Source organism: Fusarium odoratissimum, assembly GCF_000260195.1.
Source record: "Fusarium odoratissimum NRRL 54006 unplaced genomic scaffold supercont1.21, whole genome shotgun sequence".
Lineage (NCBI taxonomy): Eukaryota > Fungi > Ascomycota > Sordariomycetes > Hypocreales > Nectriaceae > Fusarium > Fusarium odoratissimum.
The window spans coordinates 98302-118416 of NW_022158706.1; the positions used below are offsets into that span (position 1 = coordinate 98302).

The 20115-nt window shown below is 47.0% G+C and overlaps 7 protein-coding genes across 8 annotated transcripts; 5 read left to right on the forward strand and 2 right to left on the reverse strand.

The window, feature by feature from the left end:
- Nucleotides 1–561: 561 nt before the first annotated feature.
- FOIG_11196 (uncharacterized protein) lies at nucleotides 562–1763 on the reverse strand (the record flags this gene model as incomplete). Its single annotated transcript, XM_031211745.1, has 3 exons — nucleotides 562–1046; nucleotides 1152–1640; nucleotides 1697–1763. The coding sequence occupies 3 exons, from the start codon at nucleotides 1761–1763 to the stop codon at nucleotides 562–564; spliced, it is 1041 nt and encodes a 346-aa protein (XP_031058319.1).
- A 770-nt stretch (nucleotides 1764–2533) lies between these two features.
- On the forward strand, nucleotides 2534–3229 carry FOIG_11197 (uncharacterized protein; the record flags this gene model as incomplete). The annotated part of the gene is made up of 1 exon (XM_031211746.1): nucleotides 2534–3229. The coding sequence occupies one exon, from the start codon at nucleotides 2534–2536 to the stop codon at nucleotides 3152–3154; it is 621 nt and encodes a 206-aa protein (XP_031058320.1). The 3' UTR covers nucleotides 3155–3229.
- Nucleotides 3230–3499: 270 nt separating this feature from the next.
- On the forward strand, nucleotides 3500–5486 carry FOIG_11198 (uncharacterized protein). Its single transcript, XM_031211747.1, has 3 exons — nucleotides 3500–4010; nucleotides 4065–4533; nucleotides 4586–5486. The coding sequence occupies exons 1-3, from the start codon at nucleotides 3617–3619 to the stop codon at nucleotides 5286–5288; spliced, it is 1566 nt and encodes a 521-aa protein (XP_031058321.1). The 5' UTR covers nucleotides 3500–3616; the 3' UTR covers nucleotides 5289–5486.
- On the reverse strand, nucleotides 5406–7228 carry FOIG_11199 (uncharacterized protein). Its single transcript, XM_031211748.1, has one exon. It carries the CDS (start codon nucleotides 7083–7085, stop codon nucleotides 5511–5513), a length of 1575 nt encoding a protein of 524 aa, XP_031058322.1. The 5' UTR covers nucleotides 7086–7228; the 3' UTR covers nucleotides 5406–5510.
- Nucleotides 7229–7469: 241 nt separating this feature from the next.
- Nucleotides 7470–10134, forward strand: FOIG_11200 (uncharacterized protein). 2 transcript variants are annotated; one of them, XM_031211750.1, is made up of 3 exons: nucleotides 7470–7763; nucleotides 7807–9530; nucleotides 9586–10134. In XM_031211750.1, the coding sequence occupies exons 1-3, from the start codon at nucleotides 7570–7572 to the stop codon at nucleotides 9810–9812; spliced, it is 2145 nt and encodes a 714-aa protein (XP_031058324.1). In that variant the 5' UTR covers nucleotides 7470–7569; the 3' UTR covers nucleotides 9813–10134. The 2 variants fall into 2 exon arrangements, with proteins under 2 accessions (XP_031058324.1, XP_031058323.1); XM_031211749.1 differs by having other exon boundaries at nucleotides 9583–10017.
- A 762-nt stretch (nucleotides 10135–10896) lies between these two features.
- On the forward strand, nucleotides 10897–11388 carry FOIG_11201 (uncharacterized protein; the record flags this gene model as incomplete). Its single annotated transcript, XM_031211751.1, has 1 exon — nucleotides 10897–11388. The coding sequence occupies one exon, from the start codon at nucleotides 10897–10899 to the stop codon at nucleotides 11386–11388; it is 492 nt and encodes a 163-aa protein (XP_031058325.1).
- Nucleotides 11389–14502: 3114 nt separating this feature from the next.
- On the forward strand, nucleotides 14503–19224 carry FOIG_11202 (uncharacterized protein; the record flags this gene model as incomplete). Its single annotated transcript, XM_031211752.1, has 7 exons — nucleotides 14503–14633; nucleotides 14682–15489; nucleotides 15546–17119; nucleotides 17176–17808; nucleotides 17857–18646; nucleotides 18698–18979; nucleotides 19033–19224. The coding sequence occupies 7 exons, from the start codon at nucleotides 14503–14505 to the stop codon at nucleotides 19222–19224; spliced, it is 4410 nt and encodes a 1469-aa protein (XP_031058326.1).
- Between the last annotated feature and the right edge of the window lie 891 nt (nucleotides 19225–20115).

Sequence of the window (20115 nt, forward strand, 5' to 3'; positions counted from 1 at the left end):
ACCGAGGATTTGGTATGGGTTGGCGTTCGCTTCCATATGCAGGGCTCCACACAGGCTGAACAAATCAATCTGGTAACATGGACGCAAGGTCAGTAGAGACTGATTCATGGCCAGATAAGCCTCAGTTTTCGGTAACACCAGCCCAGAATCTGGTGCATGGTTTGGTGTCCTCGTACCTTGAAGTCATTGGAGGACTGGGACAGCACTGCCGAAGCTTCTGCAAGCTTTGAAACAACCACTCAATGCCACAGCTAACCCACTGCGGCAATGCAGATTACGCCATTTCCAGGGCCAAGAGTCTGATTGGCATCCGCAATAGCAAACTTGCAAAACCGACTTTAGTATGCACTTAAACCCATTAGGTATTGGGCTTGGTACCTGGTTCTCTCAAGATAAGAGTGTCACCTTGAAGTTTAAGCAACCTTTATAAAACAATGTCTGCTACTAATATGAGGGAAAAGCTATCCACGGAAGGAAGTTGGTCCTATACTTTACAGTTCAAAAACATAAGACTGCGAAGGTCTCAACCAACCAGTATCAGACATTGGCGTATGCACAAGCCTAAGATGCCATTTTAACAGCCCAATCTTCCACCATCTTCAGAACGCTCCCCCGACGCGTCCCATTATATCCCACGTGTCGCATCCATTTTCTCACTGTTTTGATACGATTGGGATAGATACGATCGAGGATTTCTGTATCCCGCGATGGAGTAATGCCATCGCCCCAATATCGCCAAAACGCACCAAAATTGTCTCGCCAACTCATGATTGAGTCGTCTCGTGGTGCATCAGGACCTAGGGCCCAGTTGACGTAAGCGCCTGGGTAAGGCTCTGCCAGAGGTGCATATGACTCGAATGGCACGCTCTGATGCGATGCAGGTTTGCCAGTAACCTCTGCAACGGCTTCGGCGATCTCTTTGAAGCTCACATTATCTGTCACTACAGAGAGATCAATGCCTGCCGACTCAGATGGGTTGTCAAAGATCCAGAGGTTATAAATGCCCACGTCACAAAGAGCAATCAAGGGGAGTTTCACGTCGCTTGCTATTAATGCATATTAGCCAGATACTTTGAGTCACTCGGACCTCCACTCGAGAATGCAGATACTGCTCAAAGACGAAGAGGTTGAAAATAAGGAAAGTAACATACGGAGCGGGTTAATCCACAAAAAGGATCCATCGGGCTGGATATTAGGAGTCATCATGCCATCTATGAGCATATCCATGTACGGACCAGTACTGAAAAGCGTGGTCTTCATAGGTTCTTGGCCAAGTGCAAGAATAAACTTGCCCACCCTGCCCTTGGAAACCATGTGTCCGCAGTGGTAGCTCTCGTCAAAGTTCGCGTTGCCCAAGGCATACTCAATGTGCGCCCAAACATAGTGCTGCACATGCTCAGACCTCGCAATCTCGTAGGCTCTGAAGCCGTAGAAGAGCTCGTCTTTTTCGCCTAGGGTAAAACCATCGAGATTTACCCAAGCACCGTACACGCCCTTGAAGACACGGTGTAGATCCTGTTGGTTCTCTTGAGTGCCTTGAATGAGGGATACATTTGGTAGGGCGGCGAGCTTCTCAGCGCGGGAAGACTTTGGATTTCGAGTCAAGACCCTGACTAGGTAACGTCCACTCTGCGATAAAGCTTCCAGTGGGTGTCAGCACAACATTGAAACCTTGTTTATATCACAGCATTCTGACCTTGTACTACTGGCATGCCTTGTGCACCAGTGCCGCCAATCACAGCGATTTCTTTCAAGCCGGCCATGTCGTCTAGTTGTGCTGTATGGAGACACTTCTTGTTGGCTCTGGGTATAAGATTATGTGAAACGTCAAATTGATGGCAAAGAAAAAGCAAACCTCTGGAACTAGGTCGCTACTTATACCTTCAAGATCAGATAGACAGCAAGCGAACTATAGTATGCCTGTATGGACATCCCCAAATGCTGTCTATGGAGATAGCACCGGATGGTTCTTTGCATTCTGATTGGGGACACAGAGCCGGACTTAATACATTATAGTACAAGACCAGTATACCATAGTCTATTGCGGGTAGTGGATGTCTATGAAATAATTTCTAAACCTTCCGCGGAGGCTTTTGGGTCCTTCTTATTTGTAATATGAGATTGTATTATGTGGGCTACTGGGATTGGAGACATTAATGCTAGTACAAGCCCTAAAATACTTATGTCTGTGTCATCTCTTTCAAGCCCTTTAAAAGATAATTAACTTGTTTTGGCTGCAGTCTTTAATCAGGATGGCACTGGTCCCTGGATATTGAATACCCTGTAGTGGAGCGAAAGCATAAAAAAGCTTTGCCGAATCGGCACCGAGTGGGGATAACCTCATAACACCAGACGGGGTTAACTGCACATATCGCCGAGTTAACCATATCTAAGTCCATTGATCGTCCTGAAGTGTTGATCTCACATAATTCAGTGCAGTATATAAGACTCATATTTTACCGCTGGTTAATCAAATACTCCAAGCTTAAATCTTGTCTTAAACCCAGCACTCAGCAATACACTTAATATCACCATGTCTACCACTACACTCGACGCCTCGTCCCCGAGCGCCTATGGGTCCTCTGAAACAGCTCTGCTTCTCCTTGATTGGTACACCCTATTCATCGAGAAGGTTGCTGGTCCGTCTGCTGAGCCAGCCTTGAAGGTCGCAGTTGAACTCCGAAACTGGGCCAAGACTCACAACATCACCGTTGTCCACTGCCTTATCGACGCAAACGGCACTCCCTTCCCGGCCTGCAAAGGCGTGGATCGCTTCCAAGGGCTCTTGGAGATTATGAAGAGCCTGGAACAGCCCGAACCAGCTGAACTTCGGGCTGATGACAAAGACGAGCTCACCTTTCACCGGGTCCCGGGACATATCTCGGCGCTCAAGTCCCCAGGCTTACTTGATTATCTGAAGGAGAAGGGCATCAAGTCTCTTGTTCTCTCCGGTTTGAGCACTTCTGGCTGTGTTCTGAGAACGGCAGTCACAGCAACAGATGCTGAATTTGCGACAACAGTCATCAGCGACGCTTGTGCTGATGGGGATGGAGAGCTTCACCGGGTTATCTTGGATAAGATCATTCCTTCTCGGGGCCACGTGAAGAGTGCTGCAGATTTTCAGAAGGAATTTGAAGGGGCTCAGAATGTTTGAACTGGAGATCTGAGACTGGCGCGACGTGTGACAAGTTCAGAATCAGGGGAATCTCAACGAAGCGAGACCAAGACACCAGAAATCCCTCTCCGAGAGTGATATCACCATCTCGAAGAAATAGATCTTTCAATAAAATAAGCCGCATTCTATTTTTAGGATATCACGGCAATTATAGAACATCTGTAATTGAATTGGTAGTGATGACGTTTCGATGATGTTCGGGGGCGGGTTTAACTTATCCAGATTCTTATATCCGTCCGTTCGATGCTACTGGCTCAAGCTTTTCTCCACTATGGAAAACCGGGGCTGTCACGAATGGATCTGCTTCAAGCTGGAGATTTCCCATCCTCTTCCTCTTTATACCTAGCGCTCAGTCGACCTCAAATCACCAGTCAGTTCCACCAGGAGAGCTACAGCAAGGTTGTTCTGACCAGCTTGTATCTATGTCCAGCGCAGATCTGCATGGGTTCACAACGCACCAACCCAAATGGATGTCACAACTGCCGGCGAAAAAGATTCCGCTGTGACGGATCAGTTCCCTCTTGTCGCAAGTGCATATCATTGGGCAAAGAATGTCTTGGATATGGCACACTATGGAGATGGACGGATTCCGTGGCAAGCCGTGGCAAATTGGCTGGCAAAAAGCTGCCTTGCAACAACGACAACCCAGACCATTCATCATCAAGCCAGACAGACGCAGATGCAAGCAGGCTGACTATAAACACTGCCAATCAATGCATAAGCAGCAATCATTGTCTAGATCTGGATCTTGATGATAGTATACAACTTTACGGCAACTTGACTGACCCTTTGTTTAGCGACATGAGCTCAAGCGATCATTATTATTTATCGTATTGTTTGTCGTCCCCTGTTGGTCTTCCTATGCTCTTTACTGACTATGAACAACCAGTTGCGGATGGTCTTTGTCCTCAGCTTGTAGCAATAGACCTACCGGGCCACAATCCGTTCCCAAGATTATTACCCATGGGATTCTGCAGCCCCGTCCTGCAATACACGATGATCACTGCCGCAGCTCTACATATGTCCAATGTTCTAAGACCAGACACCGAAAAGAGACCGGTGACACTAAACCACGTCAATAACAACTGGGAACCATCTCGACGGGCTATGCTTGATGCATTGGCGGCTAAACAAAAGGCGCTTTACCTTCTACGCATGGCTTTCCAGGACCTGGACACCCATGGACGCGACATGGTATTGACAGCTGCTATGCTTCTTGTAACCGCCGATATGATCGATTCGGGGAAACATGGCTCCAAGGCACATCTCGATGGAATCGGCTGGCTGCTAAGTTATGCCCAGCCGGCTACGAGCGTGGGTGAGATGCTCAAGGACTTTGTTATCTCGGACTGCTACATGTAAGCGTTGTTCTTGTTCCTCGAGACGGCGGGACGTTAACCGATGTGTCAGCTTTTATGTATTTGCATTGACCTTCATGGACCAGATTCCGCAGTCCTCTCTGGCGCTCAACACAACAATCGCATCATCTGCAATCCATTATGCCGCCCGGAACAGCTTTATCTGCTGTCCTGCTGAAGTCTTGCAGATTCTGTGGTCTACTGCAATGATCTTGCAAAGGCATACAGCCAATCATGATGATATGGAGGGCGCGGCCGCGAAAGGGTACGAACTATTCATGCAAGCCATGGCGTTCAATGTCGAAACGTGGTCTCGGGATATCCAGCAAGTCCCTCTTGGTCGTCAGGTCACAGATATCCCAAGCCGGATTCACACAGGATATACACATCAGATGGCATGCTGTCTGTACATCATGTATGCCATCCCTTCCGTGAGGAGCTTTCTGCCAGAAGATACCGAGCAGGATCTCGAGCACGGGCTCATCTTCCATCTCCATCATATCACTGATGAGGATCCCAACTTCAAGACGTCGTTTTGGCCAACTTTTATTGCTGGAGCTCAAACGAGTGATCACGATCAGCAAGCGTGGATAATGGATAGGATGAGAAGACAGTCACGTCTGTTTCCGTGGGGTTTCCTGTATACCGCAATGGAAACACTTGAGCTTATCTGGAGAGAACGAGCCAAAGCTCCCAACGGGCTGAACTGGCTGGAGATTCTGAGAAGTCCTGAAGTAAGCTTTCTGATTGTGTAGGGAGACATACATCAGGCTCTCACCTTGGCCAAGATAAGGTCTCTTGGACGTCAGTAAAAGATTCACTTCAGTGCAGATAGCTGTCCTTCACAAGCTTCAATATTATTGATGCATTGCTACGAGAGACAGGTAATCCAGGTTTTATTTAAACTGATAAGATACCACAAAAATACATAAAACTCTTAGGCTTCTTCTAACAGAATCCACAGTTCACAAACTGGTCTATAGCCGGCTTGAGATTGATCGGCCGCCCGTAACAGATTTCGCAGCCTCTTTTCCAGCCTTGGCTCCAAAAACAGCACCTGAAGTCAGGCCGCTTCCACCAGGGTAGTTCGAGTAGAACAGGCCCCCCACCATCTCCCCCGCAACATAGATATTTGGCACTGGACTACCAGTTGGGCCATGGATCAAGTGAGCAGTTTGAGGATCAACCTTGACACCGCCAAATGTGAAGGTGACGCCGCATGTGACCTTGACTGCTACATAAGGCCCCTTGTCCAAAGGCAGAGCCCAGTTGGACTTGGCCAAATCAAGCTTCTTCGTGGAAGACTGTGTTGATAGTCCATCTCTGATGGCTGGATCCCACTTGACATTAGGGTTCTCTTGGCGGTGAGCATAGACTGCTTCGTTGTACTCATGAACTGTGTCAATAAAGGCAGCCTTGTTTCGAAGACCGCGTTCTGCGCACTTGTCGGCCAGCTCCTCCAGAGTATTGGCAGTAATGCGCTCAACACGTTCCTCGCGGTACTCTTCTGACCGTAGCCAACCGCTTGTTCTGGAGTCCCAGACCTGGAAAGCCAGATGCTCGGGTTGTTGAAGAATAGCTCGGCCAAACTTGGCATAGGTGTAGTTTCGAAGATCAACACCTTCATCAACGAATCTCGCGCCATCAACGTTGAGCATGAGGCCAAGAGGGTATCCTGACTTGGTGTACTCGTTGGAAGCTTCTCGGTCACCCGTGTTTGGGTCAGCATTGGCGTCCCAGGCGACAGAGTGGCAACCAGACCAGTTACCCACAGCCTGCGCGCCAAGTTGTTGTATAGCCAGTCCCAAAACATCGCCAGTATTGTAAGGTGTCCCTCGAACCATGGCCAAGTCCCAGCCAGGTCCAAGGAATTGACTTCGCATCTGAGGATTTGACTCGAAACCGCCGGCAGCTAGGATTACAGCACCAGCGGTCAATGTACGCTTGACGCCATTAAGAGAGACTTCAACTTCGTAGCCATCATTGAAAGAGTGCTTCTTCAATCCCGCGAGGCCAGTTGACCACGAAACTTGGACATTGTGCTTCTTGATGGCAGCAAGATAGTCTTGAATGAGACCCTTGCCTCCATCCTCGGTCTTGATACACATACCACCCCAGAACTTAATTCTCCCATCAACCTCATATGCTTGCCTATTGAAGGAAAGTTGGAATCGTATTCCATTCGCAGCTAGCCACTTGATAGTAGCATTGGAGTTCTGAATGAGGCTCTTTGATAGTTCAGGGTCTGAGCGTCCCATGCAGACTCTGTCCATATCGTTTTGAAAGTCTTTCTCGGTATAAGGAGCAAGATCGATCTTCTCGGCTTGTTGCCGGGAGACGTTGTTGACGATTGGCAGGATATCTTGAAGTCCGCCATGGGCAATTCGATACGCGCCAGCGGTGAAATAAGAATTTCCACCGACCCAGTTCTCGGGACACTTGTCGATAAGCAGGACACTTTCTGCGCCGTTCTGAGCTGCTGAGAGAGCTGCTGCAAAACCAGCGTTGCCACTGCCTACAACTAGGACATCGACTTGTTTTGGAAGAGCCATGGTAACGGTGAGGGGGATGACTAGAGAAGAAAATCGAGACGAATATGATATCTAGAAGATGGTTTGTAGTTGTAAAGATGAAAGATCGTGGAATTCGCTGTTTTGAAGAGTTTATATAATTATTTCAATGCGTTAAGAGAATGGTGTTGTCGTGATTACGCCACTCAAGACACGGGGACTCATCCTCCGAATTGACTACCAAGCCACTTTGCAGCTGCATGCAATTGGCCCCATTCCTCCAGCATGTGGCTGGTAGTGGAGAAGCAAAATGGCACCGCGGAGACTGATTCTCCGAGTGATGGCTCGGTTACTTCGGTAAAGACAAGACTCCACATTCCACTCGGAGCTTTCTTCTCCGGCCTACGAACTTCAGGTGCTGCTTGAAGCAATTGTGCAACTCTGCGTCCATGATGGGCCCTTCTGCAACAATCTCATCATATCAATCGTACCATTTTCGCTCCACTATTTCTCGAAACCTTGCATAATGTCTTCTCGGGACAATGACGTGATAATGGTCGCAGACGATGGATCCAGTCAACGACAACCCAAGTCGTTAGCAAAAGCCTGTACGGCCTGTCGGACCAAGAAGATCCGTTGTGACGCTGCAAAGCCTGGATGTGGAAACTGTGTCAGTCAAAAACGCGAATGTATCTATCGGAGAGAAACTCCACGAAAAAGGTACGTCATGCTGCATCGTGTTGAGTAGTCTAATAAGTGGCAGACCTACGTTTTCGCAGATCGGTAAATTGCAACGAGACCTGGCAACTTTCAAAGTGTTCCTGTTTACTCTCAAGAGAAGTGGTCCGGAGGAGCGGGAGAAATTACTTAATGCAGCTGTTGATGAAGATGGGGCTGTCAACTTGCTAGCGTCAACTGAGGCTGACCCTGCAGGAGAGGCTTCATCACGAAAGGTCACAAGTCAACCTACTGATAGAAAGGCCACTACACCAATAGTATCATCAGATGATGAGCTAAATATTGCAAACTTTATATCCGTCGATGATGCTGGCACAACAAACAGCTTCGGTCCATCGTCTGCTCTCCACAATCCTGCAAGGAACGATAAAGGAACCCCATCATCCCGCCAATCTACAACAACAGAGCATGTCAAGAATGAATTAATAGCCAATGCCGCCTTGCAACGGCACCTCGAGCACAGACTTACAAGACACGCAACAATTGCTGGAGAGCCAACAGAACTTGCACTTCATCTGCTAAACTTGCACTGGGCTCGTCAGCATCACACTTTTCTGCTGACATATCGGCCAGCTGTCATGCGAGACTTGGAGTGTTCCGGCCCATACTGCTCTACTTTCATGCTCAATGCCATATTCGCATGCTCTAGCAAGTTCTCTCCGCGATCTGACGTTAGGGACGACCCAGATGATCCATCCAGCGTTGGCCGTCGTTTCTTCAAGCGCTGTGATGAGCTTCTTAGCAGCGAAAGTCTCCTCACTAGACCGCATATATCAACAATTGTGGGACTTGTCCTTCTGGGCTCGACGTATAATGCTCGCGGAGAGACGTCCAAAGGCTGGCTATATACAGGATACGCCCTACGAATGGTTTATGATCTTGGTCTTCATCTCGATCCCAGGCAGACTATAGAAGATCCTGAAGAGATTGAGATCCGGCGACGGGTTTTCTGGGGCGCTTTTGTCTGCGATAAGCTCCAGAGTCTCTATATGGGTCGTCCAGTTGCAATCAATCTACGTGACTCACAAGTATCTCGCGAATTCCTTGACTTGTACGAGGAAATGGAGCCATTTTATCCTTCAGCCTTGGCTACAGGCTCGTCCACATCCAGGCTTGATGAAAACATGGGCGATGCAATTCCGAGACATTCCGTTTCGACTTTTCAGCAATTATGTCTCCTCTCCAAGATAATGACGACAATTATCAATCGCTTCTATGTGGTCGGGGCCACGTTCTCAAATGCTCAAACCGATCTACAAAAGATTGAGCAGGCCTTGCAGCATTGGCGAGACAAGCTACCGTTAGAGCTAGATTTCCAACCATGGTTGTCAACGAGCACTGCGGTTCAAACACCCAACATCATGGTTCTTCACAACGTCTATCACTCTCTTATCATTCTTGTCCATCGACCATTCATCTCAGATGATCATCTTCGATCCACTGCCACGTCGGGACGGTCATGGGAGCAATGCACTGTTGCAGCCAGATGCATCACCAATATAGCCTCAGTCTACAAGTCAACCTATGGGCTCAATGGGGCTCCTTATGTGCTCGCGTACACGGTGTATGTGGCGTGCACAATTCACGTCCGTAATGCAGCTTCTCAGAGCCAAGCAGGTGACCATTTATCGATGCTCAAGTCCAGCTTGGAGTGCCTGGATGAACTATGCACGGCAAATCCTGGTGTTGCAAAACCAGCAAACAGCATCAGACGCTTAATTGAGGCCAAGCAATTGAACTTGGTCACCGGTAGGTCCAATCCTCCCTCGTATTTGGATATATGATTTTGACTTTCCTGCAGAAGAAGCGCACTCTCTTAGGCAAAGTGGTATGTCATTTGACTTGGACATAATTCAGAGCACGTTTTCGGTTACTGAATGGTCCAATACGGGATCTGATATGTTTCGCATGGCCGATTTTGAGTATGGTCTACCAATCGATCCCTTGTTTGGTTGGATAAATGTCTCGACTCCATTGCTGGAAGAAGAGACGCCAGCTTTAAGCAATACTCAGTTACTCCATCAACCATAGCAGTAACGGAGAATCACCTTGTAAAAGCAGCTATAAGGTTCTAGGCTTGCATCTTCCTGTAGATGCGAGGGCTTTGCGTCGGGCACAGGATTGGACAAGCCGACACCGGGGACAATGACAAAGTCGCTGACAATCTCGACCAAGCCATATAGGTAGTGGTAAGGCGCAAAATTGCCAAGTTTGATTATCCCCTCGACAATACCACCATTCAAAGTCACAATATAGTGCGAATCCGAGGATATTTCTACCTTTGTACATCTTTTAGTCACTGCAGCTGGGAAACTTAAAATGCTCAGCGGCGCCGCTTCTATTTGCGGAAAGCTTGAGTAGCTGTTGCTTGACGCAGCGTATGTTGCCAGTAAGTCACAGTAGGCAACAATGGCAAAGCCGCCTTCTGAAGAGGGGCCATTTAGCGATGGATGAGTTGGGCTGGGAGTGAATGAATCGATGGTAGGATAAGAAGAGCGGCAGGGCCGCGATCGGTTCTCAAGTATCACTGTGCTATTTATCACGGGATGGTCAATAGCCTCTATTCTCCGACGGCCCTTGAGGTCGTTCAGTCTAGCCCCCGTAATACAACAATAAAATAGATCTGAGACAAAAAGAAAAGTATTTTCAAGGTATCCAGGCATACAGGTACCCAGTTAAGCTATACGAGACCAGGAGTTCCTGCTGTGGTTTGGAAAATCTAAGTGCTGATCTCCCTCTGGAATAAGCGGCGTTTAATGAGTGGCAAAAGTCCTATTGCATTCTCGTGCTCGCGCAGCTCGTGTTCCACTGCATGTAATAATTCCATCTCTTATTGCTTAACATAGTGGATCATGCCATATCTGATTGAATTTTTACTTAGTAAGTGTGCGCGGTCCTGAGTAATCTCTCCGATAAGAAGTGGAGATACCGGGATCCGGATTCGCGGGCAAGTAGAAAGTATTAGTGTTTGCTTCCGTCAATGATGTATATGATAAATTGATGTGAATTTGTAAACGAATTTAAAAGCACACAGACCCCCTCAAGATCAATTCCATTAATTCCTCTTTAACAACACACCTATCCCAAACACATATCTCAAGTCATATCACCAGCAATGCTTTCTCTTTGGAGCCTCGGACTTTTGCTCCTGTCGGCACCAGCGGCTATCGCAGCTCCAGGATCGTCTCTCGATGTTTCCCCCACGACCTTGCCATTCACCGAGTCAGCAAACACCGCCGAGGCATCCACAGCCACGGCAGTCGCCACAGATACCGCCAAAACCGTGGGTCACGTCCTAAAAGGATGCCAAGAGAATTTGCGGTACACAAACTGGGAGCTATACTCAGACCCTGGTTGCCAGAACGCCATCTTCAACCCTCTCATGGTTATCTGGGATCCCTGTAAGAAGTTCCAGGAAACAGCGCCTCTCAGCAGCGGTGTGATCTTTCAGGGCATCAGGTGGATCGGGGGAGGTAATGCGCAGCACTTCTATGCTTGTCAGCAGGGGTTTTCATGCCGTGAACAAGTTTCTGAGATTCCGCAGAACCCAGGCGTTTGCTTGTCCAGCGGGGGCCAGCATTGGGACAAGATTGCCACTGTGCCCTAAATATTGTTGGCATGCGTATGGGCAGGCAGGCACAGCGATTGGATGGTTTGCAGAAGCTGAGGCAGAGAAGGCGGCTATTACCTAGAAGTCAGACAGATTAATTTCATCATGTTATGAATTGATTGATGGATTTACTGCTTGCGCATGCCGCTTTGTCACATCCATATTTGCTACATAAGCTTCTGGCCTTTGCTGGGTTCCACCTCGCATCCCTTGATACAAATGATTGGCATTGATATAACATGACTTTAATAGTAATAAAAGATAAGGTAAATAAATAATTATATATAAGATTATATAAGATTAGTAAATAAAGGTCAAATATCTAAAAGTATACTTAAAGCTAAGTAATAAAATAATACAAAACATTGCGTGATGATGACACCGACAGCCATACCGTGCTTGCCCTGTCAACTATGCCCATGTCATGTGAATGTGCAGAGATGGTTGAAGTCATGACAACACTGGCAGCTAGTCTGACAGGCGAGGAGATGGCTCAACCTTACCCCAAGTGATATTGGGCGATGGAGACAGTCAACTCGAGGGTAGTGGCGATGGTAAGGACGATGCAAGTGAGACGGATGATTGGCAAAGCATCAGAGAGGAGCCTGCCGGGCGGGTAACAGGGTATCGCCTACAAACGGCCCCATGTTGTAGATAGCGATTGAAGTAGCACACGGACTTAACAAAAGATTTAGTGATTGTCATTGCTTCCCTTGAGCGACATTGGAGTCAAGAATAATCGCACGGCAACCTCAACTAGTAGATTATATTGAGTTTCCAGCAGTATAAGAAGAACCACCGCTGTCTCTTGAGCGGGGTGTAATACGTAGGGATCTAGTATGGCGGCAACTTTCATTAGAACTCCGGATTCACTGATACTCACAAGTCGTCGCACAGGATTAGGAAACTTGCAGCATACAACCGCGCAGACTTATACGGACGGCTACAGTGGGCCTCTGGTCTTACCGCATCACGACTAGGGCTCTCACTTTGGCTGTGGTGAATATGACAAGCTGCCGTTAGTAATAACTGCCATGACGTCAAATTCACTGAGGTGCAGGTTCATGCCTCTACTGTATATTGTATTTACTGGGCGATATCATCCATATATTGCGTGAGCCATCCTGCACGAACCGTCTCCCAAACAAGCGGCCAGTAAGTCAACTTGACCTATTGCCTCAGCAGATGTAATATGCACACAAACTGATATATCCCCTTTGTGCTCTGCGCATTTCCAATGCCAATGCATTGCCAGACCATTATCTTTCGATCTTGCGGCGTAGGTAAAATTGAAGACGGATTTAGGGAGATCTCTTCGACAGCGAGAAATAGCGTCTTGGACTAACTCTTGTCTTAACAATTCTAACCCGTTCCTCGGTTCTATATAACTGCTCATGTCGTTTTCTTTTTTAGAGATAGAGGAGTTAGTATAATCTGGTATGAGATAAGCTTGCGTGCTGTGACTTTGTCAGCGGATGAATAAGTACTGAGACTTCAAGGGGAGAACTCACGTGCTCATGAAGTTGACTAAGTGCGTGTATGGAGCTTGATCTGGGAGCCGGAGGCCAGTAATAATAGAGGCTGATAGACTTCCATATTCTAGTTTACTTTAGGGGAGGAGGTTAAACTCCGCTCTACTATTGCTACGAGAACTCTACTAATATCTTCTAGAGACGGCGTATATCTAATAGTATTTTAGTCTGCAGAGAAGTAATTACCCCCCCTAGCAGCCTATTTAAAGTCCTTTAAGGATCTTCACATAGTAGTTAATATATCTTAAGATAAAGTTAAGACAATACCCTTACCCTCTATAAAAGGTTAATAGCATTAAGAAGATCCTTAAGCTTACTAGGCTTATAATTAAAAAGGATAAGATCCCTAAACTTAATAACCTGCATATTATATTACTTTCGCAGAAAGCTCTGGCTAGAGAGTTAGCTTAAATAATAATGATAAGTATTTAGACTCAGACTGCAGCAGCCTAGAGCATTGCGGCATTGGCATTATATTAATATCTACATTCTCGTTACCGCTTATTTATAAGTCATGCCGCTTTATTGAAGATTGTTGCGCTAGAGGCATTTCATAGAAGAGAAAATCGTCTAAGTGATATGGCGTTATAGGATACTGATATTGCAGCTGGCCCATCTGGCTCACCAGATTCCCTCGCATGAGGTCTTAACTGCAAGCTAGAGGGAGTAGCTAAGTCTTGAGAAGAGGGTTAGGAATCACCGGAGTGCTTGCAACTCTGTGAGAATAAGGAGTAAGTAATAGGCATTTCTCGATCAAAATGAGGAGAACCAAGGTGTCCTGATAGCTTCCCATGGAATACACTGCTGCACCGACTGCAGCAACGCCGAGAGCAACAGCTATAAGGAGGTTTTTCTTTCCCAAATCCACTGCGGACTTGAATATTTCGATAGTACCGCGTTCTATGGGAGTCATAAGCCAGTTGCTGCTCTGGCTGCTCTGCCCATATCGTTGTTTGGCGCGACACGAGAATTATTACAGGGAGGAACATTCGCTGCGGCTTGGGTGGCCTTGACATCATATACCTCTAGAGGTTTAAGTGTCGATATGACTTCACTGGTAGGCCAAGGTTCCTTGACTTGAATCGCCTGAGCTGTCGCCTCACAAGTATTGCCAATAGCCTCCTTCAGCAGTAAGAGACTCCTACTCCGATATAATGTTCCTATACTTCAGCTAATATTTACCTTATTAATTAAAGTTCAATTGTTTCTATTTTTACATTATTTATATTGCATTATTGATCCTCATTGACTTATGAAACTCTGAGTAAATGTAAATGGCAGGTTATCCTGACCAATAGGATGCATAATGTTTCGATATCTTAGCGCCGCAAGGTCGCGTAATCAGGCCAACGCCGTGGCGGAGCATGTTGTGACAAGCGTTCGTGTATTGCTGTGAATGGCTACCTAAGCGCTTTAGCAATTGGTTTCAGGTGCTGTGACAGAACTTCGTGTGGTGTCGTCTGTGCGAGGCCACTTTGAAGTAATAAAAGGGAATCAGTCACTCGATATTATCAAATATTTAGGATGTAAACCTTTTCTTGCCTAAACATACAAATTTCCCTGCATCCTCTTTGCCAACATGAGCGGCATCGCAAGATCCAAATTGGAGGCTGAATCTCATCTTGAAGGCCTCAGAATGAAAAGAGGCTTTCATGGGGCTAACCAAAAGACTCCGTGGTTGATATCGACGCTCCAACAAAGCCTTGACATGTATTGACCTTGCTCAATTAAACACATGCAGTACTGACTCCTTGACAGTGTGTCGCATGATCTATACCAAACGCCGACCCATTTTATACTTGAACTTATCCAAAATGCAGACGACAACATATACCCACCCGAAGTTACGCCCAGCCTCACTTTGACTTTGTCAGGGGTAGAATCTGCAACATTACGCATCGATTGCAATGAAGCTGGATTCACTTTCGAACAAATCGACGCCCTAGCAGGTATAGGGGCCAGTACTAAGACGGCTATCAGCCATAGACAGCGAAGGTACATAGGAGAGAAAGGTATCGGATTCAAGTCGGTTTTCAAAGCAGCAGATGTTGTAAAGATTGCCAGCGGCTACTACGAATTTCGATTCGATCGGCGCGAATCTCTGGGCATGGTCCTACCAATTGCATCGCCTTTCCCAGTGGAACACCGCCTCTCAAATCATACCCAGTTCCTTCTACTACTCAAGGACAAACAAACACACCAAAGAATTCGAGGTGATCTGAGAGTTATTGAGCCTCACCTTCTCATATTTCTCAGAAGGCTTCGTTGCCTGCGGATACAGACAGATGATGGTCAAAGGGTATTCCAGGTTCAATATGACATGTCGAACGCCACCCTAGGGGAGATAGTTACGATAGCAACCAGCCAAGGAGTTGGATGCAGTAGTTCCAAGACTGATTTTATAGTCGTCCGTTCTAGCTGCGATCAAATGCCCGGTAATGAAAAGAGAAAGGGTGTTCAAACAACCGAAATTACACTTGGTTTTCCTATCGATGGATCTGAAAGACCGAAAATTGGCAAACAGAAAGCTTTCGCTTTTCTCCCAGTTGACGACTTTGGCTTCAAGGTTAGCCCCGGAGATCCCAGTTTGACCAAGAAATAAGCTGACTTTGTTTCAATTAGTTCCTCATTCATGCGGACTTTCTTCTTGTTGCTAGTCGGGAAGGTCTTGATTATGATTGTCAATGGAACGAGACACTTCATAAAGCAATTCGCAGGGCATTCTTACTGGCAGTGAAACGGTTTGCAAGTGTGCCAGCCAGTGGACCGGGCCCAGGACTTCGATACTTGTGGCCCAAATACACAAAGCATCATCGCGCTTCACATAATTTCTGGAACCGGTTGCATCAGGATATATCGCATGATCTGCGATACGAGCCCATTTTGGAATCATGCGATCTATCTGAGTGCCATAGAAGACCCACGGAGCTACGCTTTGTACCCCATGACTTTCGGCATGAAGGGCACGCGCTATTTGACAGCCCGTCGCTACGCAAAACACACTTATCATTTCAATATGATGATGTGATCGAAGAGCTATCACCACTTGGGCTCCAGACCACTAGCATCCAGGATTTGTGCAACGACTTTTGCTCTTGGGTTCGGGAAGTCGGTGTCTCAGTACTTGCTACTAAAACACCAGAATGGCATAGAAAAGTTGTCTCTCTCTTCTGTGGTCACACAAACCTAAAAGACCAACTTTTGAGCCTTCCTATCATCCCCCTCCGGGATGGCTCATGGACAAGTGGAAGAAGGGCGCGCCTCTATCAAGCGATGGGAACTGGGGATGAGTATGTTCCTAGCGGTATCAACATTTCTATTATTGAGAGGAATGCGTCTCAAGACCCAGAGAGACGTCGATTTCACGACTTTTTGGGTATTCCTGTCTATAATGCTAGGCAAGTCTGCACCTTGATTCTGGATTTGCATGCCGGTACCCCGTCGAGCATCGAGCAACGTGCTCCCGAGGACTTGGTCAAGGACGCAGTATATATTTTCCGAAAAAGAGACGAGTTTGGCAGTGACAGGGCTTCGGACATGTACTTTTCGGTCGTTAACCAAGGACACTACTCTCGTCGCAAGGACCAGATCTACATCATCGACCACAAATCACAACCCAGCCTCATCGAGAAGTACAAAGATACGCCTAAAAACCCATTCTATGTATTGGATGAGCTCTACATGGAATGCATGAGAGGCGATGACTTGATCACTCAGAAGGTCTTTCTGGAATGGTTGTTGAAATCATCAAGCATCTCGACAGTTCCAATCCTCCTCCGTGACCACTACACTACTCCTGAGTGGGTATTTCTCAGAGATACAGACGTGACAGATCTATTGGCAGTTCTTGAGCAGGCATGCAAATATGGCACTCCTAGCCCAAGGCTCATGCAGGCAGTCCCAGAGCTCCTTGTCAACTGCCGTGACGGGAACCGTCGTCCACTCGCTGAGTTAGCAATACCGACCAAGGAAATGCTGCGACTATGTCCACATCTTGACTTTGCAGACCTGAGAGAACCAGAGAGATGGGTATTTCTGTCCAAGTTTGGAATTCTTACTCGGCCAAATACAGTCGCAATGTTAAGAGAACTGGAATTGTTAGCAGACCTACCTGCTGATTCGGTCGACAAGGATGCGGTTCACGAATGCTATCGTGTGCTGAACAGGAGCTCTAAACAGGAACACAATCTCATCTCGTAAGAGCAAACTGACCTGTCAGAATTTGAATCAATGTACTGACATATAAACGCAGACAGGCATTTTCCTCGAAGCCTCTAGTGTTCAAAGCCCGCCCCCAGCCAGCCTGGGTCAGACAGGACCTCTGCGTGTGGAACGCACCGCCAGTGTTGAAGCATGTTACCAAACTAATTACACGCTACGCAGACTGTCAGACATTATTTTTCTATTGCCTCGGTATTCAATCCGCCAGCATCAAGCACGTGGCAGATGAACTCTGCACCGTCCAGGAAGGCAGTAATGAGGATGTTGCTCAGCGCTGTGAGGAGTTGCTGCTTATTCTGGAACGTTACCTCTCACAAGAAACCGAGTTCACAGCGCATCACTTTTTGCGGATCAGACATGCCAGAGTCTTTCCTGTTTCGGAGGCTGGGAAAGAACCCCAGGCTGTTGTTCTTCGAGCTTTGCAGGATGACGATTGGTATATTCCAGACAAAATGACTTTAGAGATGGACTTCCGAAATAGAGTCAACCTCCTCGCATTCTCCGTACGGTCCATAGAAAAGCTCAAGTTTCTGTGGACAAAGCTCAATTGCCAGCGACTGTTTCTCTCAGAAGCAGTCGATGTAGCTATAGAACCACGAGGAGATAAAAGGCGGGATCTATCCAGGGAAGCGGAACTTCAAACCCGTGTTAGATATATCTCCTGGTACGTATTCCATCTTTCTTTGGCGAATTTTTATCTCACATCCTACAGCTTGAATACGTCGGTCACCACTGGACCTCCTCGAGTGCCACCAGTCCGCGTGTGGGGCATCGACTCCATCGTGAAGGTCAGCCGTCTCCATTCGATCAAGGTTGAGAGACACGATACATTGGTTACATTTGATGAGAAGGCAGACTTTACCGAGTTGTACTTTCTCATGGCTACACCTGAAGAACACCGCGAGCAGGCCATATTTACACTTGCAGATTTCTTTTGCCGCCGCTACGACATCGTCTCTGAGGACAACAACCTTCTGAATCATTTATTACGCGCTCCTGTCGAGGCCTTGGCAAGCATCATGCTGAGCAATAACCGATTCCCGCCAGATGATGACATTCATCGCCATAAACCTGCCGATGAACGTACGCCAGATGAAATGGATCTGGATGATCTAGAGGAACTGGGGGAACAAGAGGGCGGACATGTCCAGAGACAATCTAATTATCCCAGCCCCCCGACTCAGTACTCTCTACGAGATTTGGTTCCTTCACTTGCGTCGAGATCGCAAAAAGTTACAGCAAGCGCTCAGAACTTTCGCATATCTAAACGATTCAAACAACTAAGTTCACCCCAAGAAAGAGCGAAACGGGAAAGATTGCAGAAATCACTACTCGCTATGGTAAACCCATTATCGACTCTATCCGTATTTTCAATACAAGACGATCCTCCATGCTCAACTGCCCTATCTAGGGAGAGACATGAAGCCCCTCCCGAGTTGACTGCTCTTTCAACTGCTCAGCAAGTAAGAACAAGAGAAATCGGGTCTCTGGGAGAGCTCTTTGTATGTCACCTGGATTCTGGGTTTCTCCTCAACTCTGACTTTGAATCTTAGGTTCACACACTATTTGGTCGGTATATCGACGACTGGTCTTTCGAAAACTGGACTAGTAAGTTGCGGGTTGAGAATGGCTACCAACCCTTCACATTACCAGAAGGCCAATTCGCAGATTTCACCTATCTCGATCGTTCGGGTGACATGAGAGCATTTCTTCAGGTGGCCGGTGTAGAACTGAATCCAGAATGGTCAAGAAGTACCACTTATCATGTCGAGGTGAAAACTACAACTATGGATGGTAAAGAACCGTTCTTCGTCAGCCAGAACCAAGTCAACATGGTAAAAGGCGGCCCCTTCTAAACGATGCTGTGAGTTTACTAACCATTGTCAAGATGCGAAGCTACGCTAATGATCCAAACAACGCGTATATCATCATGCGAGTGTCTCAGGTCAATAACGAGAGTCCTGAGTTAAAGTGCTATTCTAATCCTTGGCTGCTGCATCTTGAGGGCACGCTTCAGTTTGCATCAGCGAGTGGGTATCACGTCTACGAGACAAGGCTGTCAGCACCAACCCACGATTAGTGTCGTTGCGAAAATGCAATTAGGGCTGCGATAGTCGTTAAGGGTAGTCAAAGCCTGAGTCAAAACAATATTCAAGGAATGATAGAAGGGCTTGATCGATTCAATGTAAGCTATTGATCTCGATATAACAAGACAAGATGGCAGAGGCGCTGCTGTAGACAATCACACTGCAGATATCTCAATAAACCCCACGGATGCTATTATTATAGTTACCTCTGCAACTTAAGCCCGTAAGTTCGTTATCGATTTGCAAGTCTTTTAGTCAATAAGATTAGCCTTTTATTAAATCATCATAAAGTACTATTACTCAAGATGTGGCTCTGTTATAATTTGCCTCCTTAGACCTGACTAATTATGGAAGTCAGAATTGCTTAATGTATTAGCAGGAATAATTAGTCAAGACTGAAAACACTGTGCTTTCCCCCCTTCCACTGCTGAGAGATATGGTGGAGTAACATTACACCGACCACATGAAAAAAATACCGAGATTCATCATGAGGAATCCAACCATCCAAATGAGGGCCCTGACTTTTGTGAGGTATCTTTGCAAATTGGATCTGGGCTGCACCGATGCGATGATAATTTCCCGTCCCATGAGGCTTGACGATTATGACGCCAACGACGACTGATTGGCTTGCACAAAGCGGCACGAACAAAGGCTTGAGCTGGCTGCAAATCCCCTCAACCTCTGGTCTTGAGTCATCGAAATCGAGATGTGTAGTGTCTGGTCCAGGGCCTTGTTCGAAACGGAAGCTAGCCACCTGAAAACAGCTAATGTTATTTCCTGACCATTCAATAGACCCTACCGGTAGCATCAGGCCTTCTATACGGAGACTGCCGTGCGCAGTTAAAACCGAGCTTCCTGCGTGGTCGGGCTCTGGCGTCTGTAGG

What these genes read in the sequence shown, in the direction of transcription:
- FOIG_11199 (XM_031211748.1), bottom strand. Translation starts at nt 7,085, where the DNA reads ATGGCTCTTCCAAAACAAGTCGATGTCCTAGTTGTAGGCAGTGGCAAC.
- FOIG_11200 (XM_031211749.1), top strand. Translation starts at nt 7,570, where the DNA reads ATGTCTTCTCGGGACAATGACGTGATAATGGTCGCAGACGATGGATCC. An exon ending in AGAGAAACTCCACGAAAAAG is followed by an intron (nt 7,764 to 7,806) that starts GTACGTCATGCT and finishes AATAAGTGGCAG; the next exon opens with ACCTACGTTTTCGCAGATCG. An exon ending in GCAATTGAACTTGGTCACCG is followed by an intron (nt 9,531 to 9,582) that starts GTAGGTCCAATC and finishes ACTTTCCTGCAG; the next exon opens with AAGAAGCGCACTCTCTTAGG.
- FOIG_11198 (XM_031211747.1), top strand. Translation starts at nt 3,617, where the DNA reads ATGGGTTCACAACGCACCAACCCAAATGGATGTCACAACTGCCGGCGA. An exon ending in TCATTATTATTTATCGTATT is followed by an intron (nt 4,011 to 4,064) that starts GTTTGTCGTCCC and finishes ATGAACAACCAG; the next exon opens with TTGCGGATGGTCTTTGTCCT. An exon ending in GTTATCTCGGACTGCTACAT is followed by an intron (nt 4,534 to 4,585) that starts GTAAGCGTTGTT and finishes CCGATGTGTCAG; the next exon opens with CTTTTATGTATTTGCATTGA.